Below are 16,198 nucleotides of genomic sequence, written 5' to 3' on the forward strand. Positions count from 1 at the left end.
CTTTATGCCAGTCATTGCTTCTTCGATGAACAGTAGGGGCGAAGGACTACATCCATCTCTTACACACTTTTTAATGCGTAAACTTCGTTCTTGGTGTTCCACCCCAACAGTTTCCTCTTGGCTGTTGTATATATTGGATATTACCCGTCTTTTCGTGTAGTTTACCCCTATACTTTTTTTAGAATTTCGGGCGCCTTGCTCAATTTGCCATTGTCGAACGATCTTGCCAGGTAGACGGATCCAATAAACGTGCCTTGATTTTTATTTAATCTTGCTTCGATTGTCAACTGCAACTTCAGAACTGCCTCTGGTGCCTTTAACATTCCTAAAGCAAAACTGATCCTTGCCTAACACACCGACAATTTTCCTTTTCGATTTTTCTGTATGTTATTCTTGTCAGCAGCTTGGAAGTATTAGTTGTTAAGCTGATTGTGCGATAATTCTCGCACTTGCCAGCTCTCGTAATCGTCGGAATTGTGTGGATGATGTTTTCCGAAAGTCAGATGATATATCGCAGGACTCATCCATTCTATAAACCAATGTGAATAGTCGTTTTGTTCCCACTTCCCTCAGCGATTTCAAAAATTCTGATGGACACTTATGTATCCATTCTGCCTTATTTGATCCTAAGTATTCCTAAGCTTTTTTAAATTCTCATTCTAATACTGGATCCCCTATCTCTTCTATATCGATTCCTGTTTCTTCTATCACGTCATCAGGAAAGGCTTCCACCTCGTATAGTCTTTAGGTATACTCTTTACACCTAATTGCTCTGCACTTCAGAACGGAATTATTGTTGCCATCCTTGCTTTTAACTTTACCGAAGGTTCTTTTGACTTTCCTGTGTGCGGAGTCAGAGTACTTTCGACAGTCATTTCTTTTCCGATTTCTTCACATTTTTCAAGCACCCATTTCGCCTTAGATTTCCTGCACTTCCGATTTATGTCATTCTTGAGTGACTAGTATTTCAATATTTCTGACCGTCTTTGAACGTTTTGTAATTCCTTCTTTCGTCAATTAACTGAAGTATTTCTTCTGTTACGCATGGTTTTTTCACAGTTACCTTGTTTGTACCTATGTTTTTCCTACCAGCTTTGTAAGTGCCTCTTCAACTGCACTACCTACTAAGTTATTCCTTATCGCAGCAGCTATAGCGTCAGAGAGCTTCAGGTGTATCTTTTCAATCCTTAGTACTTCCGTGTCCCACTTCTTTTCGTATTGATTCTTCCAGACTAATCTCTTAAACTTCAGCCTACTCTTCATCACTGCCAAATTGTGAGCTAAGTCTGTATCTGCTTCTGGGCACACCTTGCAATCCAGTATCCTATGGATATCTTATTAGGTGGAAGAATCATAGGGAAACTGGAAGAAGGACGAAGTCTGACGAGTGTTGCCCAGAAATATGGCATTACTCACAGTATTGTTTCACGTGCATGGCGAGCATTGCTGCCTGAAGGAGAGGAAGTGGTCCACCGTCAACTACACCAGAAGATGACCGCTGAATTGTGTAACAGGCAAGAAGGGACCCCACGTCAAACGGGCGTACAGCTGCGATCACAGTTAAGAGGGCAACAAGGTGCGATGGTACCTAACGGTCACTGCGGGTGTAGTTGCTCTTCTAAACATCACCCGATAGGGAGAAACCAATTGCGTCTTTACCTGCGCTTACTCGTACTTTATGTACTTTGGCTATGCACAGTTCTATTAAAAATAACAGGTCAATGTAGTCATAGGTTCGAGCCGCGTACGCCTGCTTTCTTGCGACGCAGCTAATTCGCTGCATATTATAACCTGTAGCTGTGATCCCTCAGTCAAATATTCTATGCATTGGCTAAATTGGGAGTTAATAAAATAAAAATAAGTACAAAATAAAAGTTAAATGACTAATTTTGTAATAAGTGTTCCATTCCAACATCTGTAACTGCAGTCAACAAAAGAGAATTATGTTGAATAATATTTATTCGAGGAAGGACATCTGAAATAAGTGTTCCTACGATATGCAGTTAAAATAAGAACAGAAAATGTCCTTATCAAATGCAGTAAAGTTATGTCAAGCATTAATAGAATAACGATAAAATCACAAATTTAAGTTGTTTTTGTTGCTGTGGTCTTCAGTCCTGAGACTGGTTTGATACAGCTCTCCATGCTACTCTATCCTGTGCAAGCTTCTTCATCTCCCAGTGCCTACTGCAACCTACGTCCTGAATCTGCTTGGTGTATTCATCTCTTGCTCTCCCTCTACCATTTTTACCCTCCACGCTGCCTTCCAATGCTCAATTTGTGATCCCTCGATGCCTCAGAACATGTCCTACCAACCGATCCCTTCTTCTAGTCAAGTTGTGCCACAAACTTCTCTTCTCTTCTCTTAATTCGACTACATTCCATTATCCTCGTTTTGCTTTTGTTGATGTTCATCTTATACCCTCCTTTCAAGAGACTATCAATTCCGTTCAACTGCTCTTCCAAGTCCTTTGCTGTCTCTGACAGAATTACAATGTCATCGGCGAACCTCAAAGTTCATATTTCTTCTCCATGGATTTTAATTTCAACTCCGAATTTTTCTTTTGTTTCCTTCGTTATTTGCTCAATATACAGATTGAATAACATCGGGGAGAAGCTACAACCCGGTCTCACTCCCTTCCCAACCACTGCTTCCCTTTCATGCCACTCAACTCCTATAACTGTCATTTGGTTTCTATACAAATTATAAATAGCCTTTCGTTCCCTACGGAATCCAAACTGATCTTCCCCTAGGTCGGCTTCTACTAGTTCTTCCATTCGTCTGTAAAGAATTCGCGTTAGTATTTTGCAGCCGTGACTTATTAAACTGATAGTTCGGTAATTTTCACATCTGTCAACACCTGCTTTCTTTGGGATTGGAATTATTATATTCTTCTTGAAGTCCGAGGGTATTTCCCCTTTCTCATAGATCTTGCTTACCAGATGGTAGAGTTTTGTCAGGACTGGCCGTCAGTAGTTCTAATGTAATGTTGTCTACTCCCAGGGCCTTGTTTCGACTCAGGTCTTTCAGTGCTCTGTCAAACTCTTCACTCAGTATCATAGCTCCCATTTCATCTTCATCTACATCCATTTCCATAATATTGTCCTCAAGTACATCGCCCTGGTATAGACAGTCTATATACGCCCTCCACCTTTCCGTTTTCCCCTCTTTGCTTAGAACTGGGTTTCCATCTGAGCTCTTAACATTCATACAATTGGTTCTCTTTTCTCGAAAGGTCTCTTTAATTTTCCTGTAGGCAGTATCTATCTTACCCCTAGCGAGATAAGCTTCTACATTCTTACATTTATCCTCTAGCCATCCTGCTTTTGCACTTCCTGTCGATATCATTTTTGAGACGTTTGTATTCCTTTTTGCCTGCTTCATTTACTGCATTTTTATATTTTCTCCTTTCATCAATTAAATTTAATATTTCTTCTGTTACCCAAGGATTTCTACTAGCTCTCGTCTTTTTACCTACTTGATCCTCTGCTGCCTTCACTACTTCATCCCTCAAAGCTACCCATTCTTCTTCTACTGTATTTCTTTCCCCCATTCCTGCCATTTGTTCCCTTACGCTCTTCCTGAAACTCTGTACAACCTCTGGTTTAGTCAATTTATCCAGGTCCCATCTCCTTAAATTCCCACCTTTTTGCAGTTTCTTCAGTTTTAATCTAGAGTTCATAACCAATAGCTTGTGGTCAGAGTCCACATCTGCCCCTGGAAATGTCTTACAATTTGAAACCTGGTTCCTAAATCTCTGTCTTACCATTATATAATCTATCTGAAATCTGTCAGTATCTCTAGTCTTCTTCCATGTATACAATCTTCTTTTATGATTCTTGAACCAAGTGTTAGCTAAGATTAAGTTGTGCTCTGTGCAAAATTCTACCAGGCGACTTCCTCTTTCAATTCTTACCCCCAATCCATATTCACCTACTACGTTTCCTTCTCTCCCTTTTCCTATTGCCGAATTCCAGTCACCCATGACTATTAAATTTTCGTCTCCCTTCACTATCTGAATAATTTCTTTAGTTTCGTCATACATTTCTTCGATTTCTTCGTCAACTGCAGAGCTAATTGGCATATAAATTTGTACTACTGTAGTAGACGTGGGCTTCGTGTCTATCTTGGCCACAATAATGCGTTCACTATGCTGTATGTAGTAGCTTACCCGCATTCCTATTTTTTTATTCATTATTAAACCTACTCCTGCATTACCCCTATTTGACTTTGTATTTATAACCCTGTATTCACCTGACCGAAAGTCTTGTTCCTACTGCCACCAAACTTCACTAATTTCCACTATATCTAACTTTATCCATTTCCCTTTTTAAAATTTCTAACCTACCTGCCTGATTAAGGGATGTGACATTCCACGCTCCAATCCGTAGAACGCCAGTTTTCTTTCTCCTGATAACGACGTGCTCTTGAGTATTCCCCGACCGGAGTTCCGAATGGGGTACAATTTTACCTCCGGAATATTTTACCCAGGAGGACGCCATCATCATTTAATCATACAGTAAAGCTGCATGCCCTCGGGAAAAATTACGGCTGTAGTTTCCCCTTGCTTTCAGCCGTTCGCAGTACCAGCACAGCAAGGCCGTTTTGGTTAGTGTTACAAGGCCAGATCAGTCAATCATCCAGACCGTTGCCCCTGCAACTACTGAAAAGGCTGCTGCCCCTCTTCAGCAACCACACGTTTGTCTGGTCTCACAACAGGTACCCCTCCGTTGTGGTTGCACCTACGGTACGGCCATCTGTATCGCTGAGGCACACGCAAGCCTCCCCACCAACAGCAAGGTCCATGGTTCTTTGGGGGGGGGGGGGGAAGGGGGAGCAAATTTAAGTATTCATCGAAAATACATGAAAACTAAGTCCACTTCGTAATTATAGCACACAAAATATTCCGTGGCTAAAAACAGTCCATAGTTCAACATGATGATATGCAAATTAACTCACTCCAGATGACGAGTAGAAACTTATACTCTGTCTGTCCTCAGTTCTGTAATACAAGCGGAAAAAGTTAGCGGGAAGAAGATCTATCAAAATACAACACAAAGTCTCTTGAAGCGAGTACTGTAGCCACCGCCCAGAATCTGTCACCTACTAGGTCAGATATCACCCATTATCATAAGCAGGTCTCCCTCCTCCCAGAACGAACATCCAAGTGCCCAGAATCGCTCCCTTGAGCTCTTCATTCGAAAAGTCCCAGTTTCTATTTGACTCCATTAGTGTTCTGCTGCTGTCCATTTTAGCATTGAAGGCTATCCCTACCAAAATACATCGTTCTTAAGTTCTACATGCATGATTTGACTCAGCCTGACTACTTCCCAGACTAAAACATATATTATAACAAAATTTAAATAAAAAAGCTTTTAAATATTTCGTCACATTCAGCTAATTCGCAGTAATTTGTTGATAGTAACTTAGAAAGTATTTTTGGACAAGTGTGCTCACGTTAAATGCCAATTAACTGTCATTAAATATTTATAAAACGGTTCATGCCGTCTTGACACGAGTTTCTCTTGTTCCTCTTTTCTGCTACTGTTTTCTGTTTTTCCATTGGCTGATGGCGATCCTCACCAAAAATACTGAACATCATTCTTAAGCTGTACAGGCTTGATTTGATTCAACTTGAACATTTACTGGACTAAACTAATATATTAGAACAATATTTAGCTGGCGAGGTGGTCGAGCTGTTCTAGCCGCTACAGTCTGGAAATGCGCGACCGCTACGGTCGCAGGTTCGAGTCCTGCCTCGGGCGTGGATGTGTGTGATATCCTTACGTTAGTTAGCTTTAAGTAGTTCTAAGTTTTAGGAGACTGACGACCTCAGAAGTTAAGTCCCATAGTGCTCAGAGCCATTTGAACCATTTGAACAATATTTAAATAAAGGAATTTGTTACATATACAGTCACACTCAGATCATTCACAGTATTTCCAAATAAAGATTTGTTCGTAAATAAATATTATTCTTGCGCAAGCGTACTCACTTTAGATGACAAAGAACAGTCATTAATTTTTTTGACCAATTATTTAAGACTTCTTGACAAAAGCGTCTTTTGGTTATTTTTTCAGTTGTGGTATCCACTAACACATGCGATTCACCACTCTTGAATTAGCACAGGTTTTGATAGCATTTGTAAGCAACATTTAAATAAAGTTACCAGAAAAATGGTAAACGTTACCAGTCGTCACGGAGGTTAGTGGTCATAATTTTTTGGCTGACCAGTTTAAGTGTATGTTGCCGATGTTCCCCTATTGAAAAGCGTTTCTATTTGAACAGCTGGCAAGACGGAAGACTGGAAGCGCATCCTGGACGTGAACGTGTTGGGTCTGAGCATCTGCACCAGGGAGGCCGTGCAGGACATGTTAAGCCGGGGCGTCGACGACGGCTTCGTCATCCACATCAGCAGGTACGGAGGAATAGTTCTCTCATCTACTTGTCAGTCCACTGTTTTTGTCCTGTAGCCTGCTCATCTACTTCAGAAGACTACACATATTTAGCAGTCCATCTGAAATTATAATCTCATTTGTATTCCCAGTAATTTCATCCTCTTACTCTGTGTCGTACCGACATGGAGAACATGGCAAGTGCCATAACCCGATTTCCCAGAAACTTCGCTCAGTGGAAGACGGGTCAAAACAGTGAATATGTGTCTCAGGTTATCTCTATATATTTGATAGTTTCTGAGAAAACGACGGTCAAAGTTTTTAGTATGATGTACATGAATTTTTGTGGGGAAACACTACGACAGCGACGGCATATTGTCCACTTTTGCGCCTCGTGTTCTAAACTCGATTTATTTTTGTTTTTCATTTATTTATCCATGTCCGTAGAAGATTACTGCATGAATGTTTTACATGGAATACTGAAATAACGTTGTTCTTGTTCGTCTACTAATAGTCTAATTGTATGCCTGGAGAATGAACTTAAAAAGGAAAACAATAAATTAATGAAAAAAGTTTGTGAAACTGTTTTCGTTGAAATTCCTGTAGTGCACTTCATAATCTATGGCAAGTGGCAGGTTTCGCAAAAGTGGACCGTTATCCATGGTTGGCCGCGAAATTATAGCCAATGCATGAAATCTTCAGCAGTGTTAAGGACGTTTCTTTCCCGAGTGAGGTTCATATGAAAAAAAATGTTACTGTGACAGGCATGCCTTTGCGCGATCCTCGTGATGTTCGAAATTTCTGTGTTGGGAATGTTTCTATGTTCCTTGTCATCTGAGGAATGAACCAAGCTTTCTGGAGAATAAAGAAAACAGTAAAACATAAGAATTGATATAAGAATTAAATATAAGACTATGAGAATATAAAAAGATTTTAACCCTAGTGCCAAACACAGAAATTTTATGTAGTAAAAGGAGGACATTTATTGTGAAAACGAGTTGTAATTTTACAATTAATATAACGCTCTTCTGATAAGGAACATCGTGTAATGACCTTCTATAAGCATGGGTAGATAAGAGAGAAAACTAAAATAAAGTAAAATAAAATAAATAAACACAATGATCCAGTTTCGATCACGAGACGCAAAAGAGAAAAGTCGCGATGCCACCACTCGCGCGATACAAGGCATTCAAATTACATCGTTTCTCAGAAACGGTAGAGTATCTGGAGATAACCCGGGACACGTGTTCGCTTATTTTGTTCCTGTTCCACCGAGCGAAGTTTCTAGGAAATTAGGCTGTGGCACTTGTCGTGTTCTTCTCGGGAATGCAGCATTCTCCTGCATACTTTTAATATTGACCTCAACTTCAGAGTTTCATGAAACAGACTATGGCGAGACACAATAAACCATTCTTTTCCTTCTTTTCCTATTCCACGCCGCCGTCAGAGGAGTAAAATGTAACATTCACTTATTAAAGTCTCGTTAAGAGTACGACTCATCGTAGCGTAATCTCAGAAACGATGAACGAAGGATGAAAAGTTAATTTGGAGTTCACTATAAGCGATATGCAGGTAGACAAAAAAGGAATATAAAAAAATTCTCGGGCGACTGTCAACAACATCGATATCCGTGGAGAAATGCGTGGTGCACACTGTATTGTATTAGAAATATATTTATTCACAACCTGTTTCGATCATTGATCATCTTCACAGTGGAAAAAATATTGTGACAACTTCACATGTCATACATGCTATTTAACCAGGAAGGAGACCACACCTGACTTTCAAACATCAGAAAAAGGTCCTTCACGTCGGTATCTTTTTCTGAAGTTTGAAAGTCAGCTTTGGCACCTTTTCTGGCCAAATAGCATGTATGACATGTGAAGTTGTCACAATATTTCTCCCTGTGAAGATGATCAATGGTCGAAAGCGATTGTGAATAAATAAATTTGTAAGACAGCACAGTATGTACAATGCATTTCTTTAAGGGAAAAAGACACAGTGAGAACATGGCTACTACTGACACTTCAGATATTTCCAAGATCAACAATCATGGTTCCATTCTTTGAACTTTCGCTTAGTACTGAAACTAAATTATTTGTGTGTGTGCGTGAGTAGCTTACGATGACTCTTGTGTATTTCTGGACTTGGGAATAACAGATAGGCAGACTACCGATTCCGTTCAACAAGTTTACTAATTCTTCCTCCCCCCGGGCAGAAAAATAATTTAAAGTGAAAACGTCCCCATTGGTATCTGTCTTCGTATTACTTTTGTATCTGCTGTGAAGACTAGTTTCACTTCCTGCATTGCGTCTTCGGTCTAAAAGTTAGCAAGAGTTTCGGTAAGGTGCTTTTGGTACCGCGCGCCGCGGAATTTGAATCCCCGCCAGATGTCATGGACGTCGAAGACCCATAGAAGTCTCTCTACCATCGCGCCGTAAGCTGTGGCGGCGCGCGCCTCCTGGCCCGCATTTAGAGTGAGGGCGCCACAGTGGAACACGTGGTTGCAGCGGCCAATAGCGCCGTCCCCGATAGCGTACTTAAGCGCCTGCCTGTTACTCAGCCTGCCCCCCCCCCCCCCCCTTGCCACGTCTTTACTGTTGTATCCCCCTACCCTCCATCTCTACACCCTACATCTCCTTTCCCAAGGTGGCTTCCATCAACTCCCCCTCCCGGATGATGCCCTCTCTCCGTCCATTTATCCCTCCTATCAACTCTGATCTTCAACCCCCTCCTTTCCTCCGTCCTTTCCCTGGGCTCCCTCCTGCTCCCCTCCTTCCACCCTGTGTTTTCTCCACACCTAACCTCTCCCTATCTCCCTTCTCATCCCCCCCCCCCCCCCGAGTCCGTTTGTATTCCCCTCCTCTGCCTTCCCCACTCCCTGGCACGTCTGCTCGGCGCCCCCCACCCCTCTTATGGATCCTCATCCTCCATTGGCTCCTTTCCCCCCTCCTCCTTCCCCCCTTTTTTTTCCTGTCATCTTGCTGTCGCTGGGTGTGCATTTTATATCTCTTGCGAACAGAAACCAGTCTGTCGCCGTGTTTTCTAATTGTCTGTCTATTATTTTTCTGCTTCCTGTGTATTTTATTAGCATCATCAACCCTGTGTTTTATGTTTTAAGTTACAGAATTTTCTGCCATTTTACTTTTAAGTCACCGATTTGATCGCCAACTGTTATTTTTTATTATCTTCATCTTTTAAAACAAATTCTGTAGGCTGAAGAGCGCCGCAATAAGCTACTGCTAGCCCGCCCCCAATCGAAACTCAATAAGGGGAAAAAAAAAGCTCAGCCTGCCAGTCTAATCTTGCGTGCATCTGAGGACATACCGCCTCGCATTAGACAGCGTAATGACTTTCGTGTTTCTTTGCGAGTGGACGTGATTGTCTTGTTTGGTTCGTGACTCTGTTGCCTGTTCTTGTTGTGTCGTAAGGTCCTTCATTGGTCGTGTCCGTCCTCTCCCGTTGTGTTGTTGTTCTTGGGACGCTCCGCGGGTCCCGCAGCGTTTCCGTCACTGCAACAGTGCTACATTGCTTCATATCCTCCTTTATATTCCCCTCTCCATTTTTCATTTCAATTATGGCCATTTCGTTTTATAGACTCATCCGTCTCTGCATTCTTATCTATTTTTATATCAAACTCAGATCAGTGTAACTGTTTGCTTGATAAGAAATCGATATGACTTTGTTTCATTTGACCAGATTTTAGTTTTGGTACTTAGCACGTGATCCTTCACAGACTGCTGCCTATTAATCTGCTGTTACGTCTTACTTGAAGCGTCTGAGAACGTTGTTTCCTGATTTTATACGCATCCTGTTGAGCTCACTATTTGAGTGCTACGACACTTGGGTTGAAAAGCTCCAGGAAAATCCCGGGGTGATCCTTTTGAAAGGGCACAGCCGATTTCCTTCCACATCCTTGAAACAGGTCGAGCTTTTGCTCCGTCTGCCATGACCTTGATGTCGACGGCATGTGAAACTCTTATCTTCCTTTCTTTTTCTGGGTCTTCATAGTTACACAAGTATTAAAATTAAAAATATTTTTGAGTCATCCGTTGTATGTTCAGGCACTTGTTCACAATTTTATTTTGAAAACTCTTTGCTGCTTTCAACAAATTATACGTGACGTGCTCAATAAGTAATGTAACACATTTTTTTTCTCGGCCAACTTCGGTTGAAAAAATTTGGAATCTGTTTTGAGACATCGTGTGGAATATTCTTATAGTTTCATGAAATTTCCCTAGGAGGCGGAGCTATACATAACTTTTAAAATGGTGCCGCTAACAGAGGCGCGTGCCAAGCAGAGAGCTGTGTTTGATTTGCTTTCGGTGGAGCACCAGTGCATCGCAAATCGTGGTCTAGGGGCTAGCTTTGCTACCCCTGGATCACGGGGTACCGGGTTCGATTCCCGGCCAGGTTGGCGATTTTCTCTGTCTGGGGACTGGACGTTTGTGTTGTCCTCATCATTTCATCATCATCATGATGATCATTTGTGAGAGTGACTAGATTGGATTGCGAAAAGTAAAAGGATTGTGTAAAACTTGGGACTTCGTACGGGCGCTGATGACCGCACAATTGAGTGCCCCACAAACCAAACATCATCATCATCATCATCGCAGATATTCATAGGCCTTACGAAATGTCTACGGAGACCTATCAGTGAACAAAGCACGGTGAGTCTTATGGGCGAGGAGTCTGTCATCATCTCAACAAGACATCGCATCCTCTCCGATAACATGCATGTCGGACGGCTCTACACGTTGAAAGTTCTCTTTAAATAATAAAAATATCGCAGTCGTACCTTGTTTTGAATAATTAAAGAAGCTGTGCACAAGTACTAAAAGTGAACTCTCATAATGAGAAGGCATACCTTTAATACTGGTAAAGTGAATAATCTGACTGCAAGAATTTTGAACGATATAAACTGCCTGAATAATGAACTTTGACTTAAAACCTACGATAATAAGTTTTGCAAAACTGATCCCAGATGCCAGAACTAAAACTAGTATACAACACAGAAAAATTTAATTGTTTCTAAATGACATAATTTGGCCCCGATTGAATAAAAAAAATCAAAATATTTAGTCCTAAGGAGAATTAAACTTCAATATTAAAAAGATGTACTTTCTATGACAGAAACAAATAGTAAGAAAACAAACTCAAGAGATTACTACAAAACATTTAGCAGACAACTCCAAAGATATGATCCCCCAACACTAATGGTAAAAGATAAAAACAATAAGATTACACACAGTGATAAAAGAAATTCAGAAATTTTAGCAGAAACATTTAACGAACTACTAAATTGCGAGATTCCTCCTGAGCATCTTGAAATACACACAGAAACTCCAGTAAAAACTCCACCAGAAAATATAAACCCACTGGCAATTCAGGAAGTCTGCAAAGCTTTGAGCGAACTTGAGAACTACAAATGAAGTGGAGATCAAACATCTGCAGAACTCTGGGAATACGCAGCAGAACCCGTGGAGATATCATTTCATCAATGCACAGTTAAAATCTTGAACGGAGAAGAACTACCAGAACATTGGATTACAGCTATCATACATCCATTACACAAAAAAGGAGAAAAATCAAATCTCTACAGAGGAATTTCCCTATTGATTGCACATACAAAGTACTGTCAAGAATTCTCTACAAGCGCTGTAAAAATCAACTTAGCTAGGAGAATATCAAAGACGATTTAGCCCTGGAGAAGCTGCCCAGAACAGATCATCACATTAAAATTAACAATGGATGCCTAAAAAAGGAGGCAGAAGCAACTAGTCATAACCTTTGTAGATTTCAAAAAAAGCTTATAATTTCAACCACAGATCTTCTATGCTGGACACATTAAGAAATTTTGGACTTCATCCCAAATTAATAAAAATGATAAAATAAACCCTTACAACACCAAGTCCAAAGTAAAATTCAAAGGAGAACTCTCTGAGGCATTTACGATTAAAACAGGGCTAAGTCAAGAAGATGGTTATCACCACTGCTCTTCAACTGTGCTCTTGAATGCTTGATGAGAGAATGGTACAAAGAGAATCCTAAGAACATAACAGTTGGATCCAAGAAAGATGTTACGAACCTAAATTGTTTGGGATTCGCAGATGTCTTGGAATTAGTAGCTAATAATGTACAAGAAGCTAGAAATTAAATAATGAGCCTGCAAAATATAGCGCCAAAAGTAGGACTCCAGATATCTTTCAGAAAGGCCGATATGATGGCAAAAGACCCTCTAGTAATAGACCACATAACAGTAGAGAACAGAAAAATTAAAATAGTGAAGCAATTTAAATACCTCTGAAAGATTATAACACACAACTTGGATGAAAAACCTGCTTTGCAAGAAAGAACCAATAAAATGATAAAGACTCAAAAACTAATATGGTCTACATACAATAAGAAATGTCTATCAATTCAAACAAAATTCAAAACTACAAGACGGTGGTTCAGCCAGAGGTAACATACGCAATCGAGACTCTTTTTAAAGTCACTCAGAGAAACAGAGTCGACAAAAACAAAAAGCAGAGAAAAGAATAGTTGGAACATGCATAAATAAAAAATACGAGAAGGAAGGAGAATGGCGGATAGTGCCGAATGAAATAGTGTAGAGGGGACTAGAGCCTATCATAGATACTATACGCAAAAAGAGGTTTTCTTTCTTTGGCCACATAGTGAGGACGCCAGAAACCAGATTAACAAGAAAAATTACGCAGAAAGTGTGGAATCTGAAGCAACAAGTAGGATGGATCAAGGAAACTAAAGAGGATATGGGAGAACTAGACCGAAAATCTCAAGAAACTAAAAGATAGGAAAATAAGATTTGACCCAAAAGTAGACAAACGACACACAGTGAAAAGGGTATTTATAGATGAAGAAAGACAGGAAAAATCAGAACGAATGAAAAGGTATTGGGCAGTTAAGAAAGAACGACACGCGCCCTTACTGAAGAAGAGGACCAGTAAATGATTGACTGAAGTGGTCCAATGAGACAGTAAAATCAAATAATAATATTAATAATAATAATTTAGTTCTTACCTCTATTCCTCACAAATCTAGACAACGCGTTGCAGTATTGCTTTGTCTTGCGCGCTGCTATGCTAATCCTGCAAATTACTATATCTGCACAGAGGCACTCGTGAGGTGCAATGAGTTCTCTGTTAGATGTAAATCGAAGTAATTTCAGATCACACTTGGTTCGATGATCAGTTAAAAACTGTAAAAGAAAGGTAGGTGAAAAACGGCGCTGCAATAGTAAAAGGGTAACTTAAAAAAATTACCTTATAATTCCTCTTGACGTAAATGAAAGACTCCATTACAGTCCCTCTTTCTCAGATCAATTACATTACGAAATCATCTTAATTAAACCATCGATAAATTGATACTTTACATTTCAAACATAACATTACAACTGCTTCCTCACTTTACCACCGCGAACCAGTATCTGCTACTGCGCCTACGCCACGCCAAAGATGAAACCTAACCCTGCGATTCAGCTAACAACAACGCTGTTCGCTCACATCTCACATGTAACAGCTCGAGAGCAAAGATATGACGTTATTTTACAGTCGATCAATACTCAAAAGACACCTATCAAGGGCTGTCGCTCGTGCAATATTGGACACTCCCGTTCGAAGTGATCAACGAATTGCAGTTAAACACATTGCTGCTCAACGGGACGCTCTGTTGGTAAGGATGCACTCGTCCCCCCTCACTGTGCCACGATCACCTCCGAAGTGTATTGTGCCACCTTTAGGAAAATGAAGAAACAGCTTCAGCGTATTCGTCGCCACAAAAAAGTAAACGAACTTCTTCTCCATGACAACGCAAGGCCCCACACAAGTCTGCGCATCCGACAGGAGCTCACAGAACTTCTTTGGACTGTTCTTTCAAACGTCATGAATGACGTATTATTTAGTTAAAATATACTGGGCAAATCACTTAAAACTGACACCGCAAATATTGCGCAAATGGAAAGTGCTATTGCTGTGCGGTTTTCACACAGTGGGTTCGTAGTCCGTGTCTTGCATTGTTAGCCAATAAACAGTAATACTTAGAAATTGTATTTCTTGTGCAAACATACACTTTTTTAAATGGAACTATGCCTGTTGACATTAACAAACTAAAAGTAGAGTAAGTCAAAATGTCGGTGGTGTCTGTTGCAGGATTCTACTGTTGGTCGTTTATTAGATATCGTATTGCGAAAAGTTTCTACTCCGACACTTGCTTGTGCCATTCAACCGGCGTATTTGCTAGGTACGGTGTTATTATATTTGCTTATAGTGTGCTTGTGTGTTCCTTAAGTGCACTGCGACTTGCTAGGAAGTTAGTGTGTGACAGTCCAAGTGGTAGCCGTGAACGGACGATGGGATTTACCAGTACAGAAATAGTCGGTCTATGGAGAGTGCAGGAACAAAGCATTTCGTTGTTGTACGGTGTACGTGGCAAGATGCGGTACCCAAGACACGTCAACCATCTCGGCAATTATTTATCAGCCTCCTCAACCGCTTACGTCAAAGTGATAGTGTAACACCTTGACAACGTTACAGAAGGAAGCAAGTGACGACAGAAGAGGAGGACATTGCTGTTCTTGCTGCTATTGCAGTATTGCAGTTTATCCACACGTTACCTCGCGAGTAATCGCACTAGGCAATTGCATGTGACAAGCAAATGTCCTGTGCATTATCCATCGACATAGGCTCCATAGCTGTCATTTCTCTCCATCAAGAGCTGCATGGAAACGATTATAAGAATCGTCTTAACTTCCGTGAATGGGCATTTAGACAGGATACTTCATATATATCACGTATCTTGTTTAGTGAAGAAGCCACATTTACTAGTCTTGGCCACATGAACTGCCGAAACATGCACTATTGGACTGTTAACAATCCCCAGTGGCTTCCTCAGATTGAACGTCAGCGTCCATTGAATGCAAACGTGTGGTGTGGCATAGTGAACCATCAACTCATAAGCCCGTTTTTCGTAGTCGTAACACTGAACACACCCGAGTATCGCAATGGCTGTCCACCCTATAGTGCACGAAGCACTACAGCGTATGTTCACGAAATGTTTCCTAATCGTCGAAATGGACGCAGACGACCTGTACCTTGGCTGATCCTTTCTCCGGATTTGACGCTATTGACTTTTTTCTGTAGGGGTAAGTTGAAGGACGCTATCTACGAGGACGTACCAACTACACCCGATGCGATGCAACGACGCATTACTGCAGCCTCCTCGGACGTCTCCACTCTACACTGGTAGCGTGTTTTGCCGCAACCGGCGATCATTTTGAACACAACCTGTGATGGTCAATTGTATTGTTACTAGTCAAAATTCACATAACTGGTCTACGCACTTCCTTTATTTTTTAATGTAGGCTACTACAAGTACTGTATATATGTTGGTGCGGCACCTTTTAAAAATGCGATACTACGTAAAAGCCTCGCACTAGAATTCTGCAATAAACGCCACTGACATTCTAATTTATCCTATTTTTAATTTTTTAATGTCAATAGGCATCGTAACATTTGAAAAGTGTATGTTTGAAAAAATATGTACTTTCTAAGTACTATTATGATCTGTTAATTGGCTAACAATACCAATCCATTCTGTGAAACCAGCACGCCAATAACACTGGTAACTGCAGCTTTTGGTATTACATTACTGTAGCTTATTCAATGAAAATGAGTCTGCATGTCCACATGTCGACCTTGTCAAGCGAGCACACTCTTCCATTCTGCTTCGTTTTAGTTACTCCATCGAAACGCCCTATTTGCTCTTGTAGAACGTATAATGGAAGAG

At 40.7% G+C, this 16,198-nt stretch overlaps 1 protein-coding gene across 2 annotated transcripts in view; it reads left to right on the top strand.

The window, feature by feature from the left end:
* The window catches only part of LOC126336787 (dehydrogenase/reductase SDR family member 11-like), a 136,484-nt gene that overhangs the window by 15,079 nt on the left and 105,207 nt on the right, over positions 1–16,198 (top strand). The window contains exon 3 of one of the 2 annotated variants that reach the window (XM_050000807.1): positions 6,288–6,417. The exons of the other annotated variant lie outside the window; for it this stretch is intronic. Coding sequence (XP_049856764.1) covers positions 6,288–6,417 — 130 coding nt within the window. The remainder of the gene's footprint in view (positions 1–6,287; positions 6,418–16,198) is intronic. 2 annotated transcript variants of the gene reach the window in all.

This window comes from Schistocerca gregaria, chromosome 2 (genome assembly GCF_023897955.1).
Source record: "Schistocerca gregaria isolate iqSchGreg1 chromosome 2, iqSchGreg1.2, whole genome shotgun sequence".
Classification (NCBI taxonomy): Eukaryota; Metazoa; Arthropoda; class Insecta; order Orthoptera; family Acrididae; genus Schistocerca; species Schistocerca gregaria.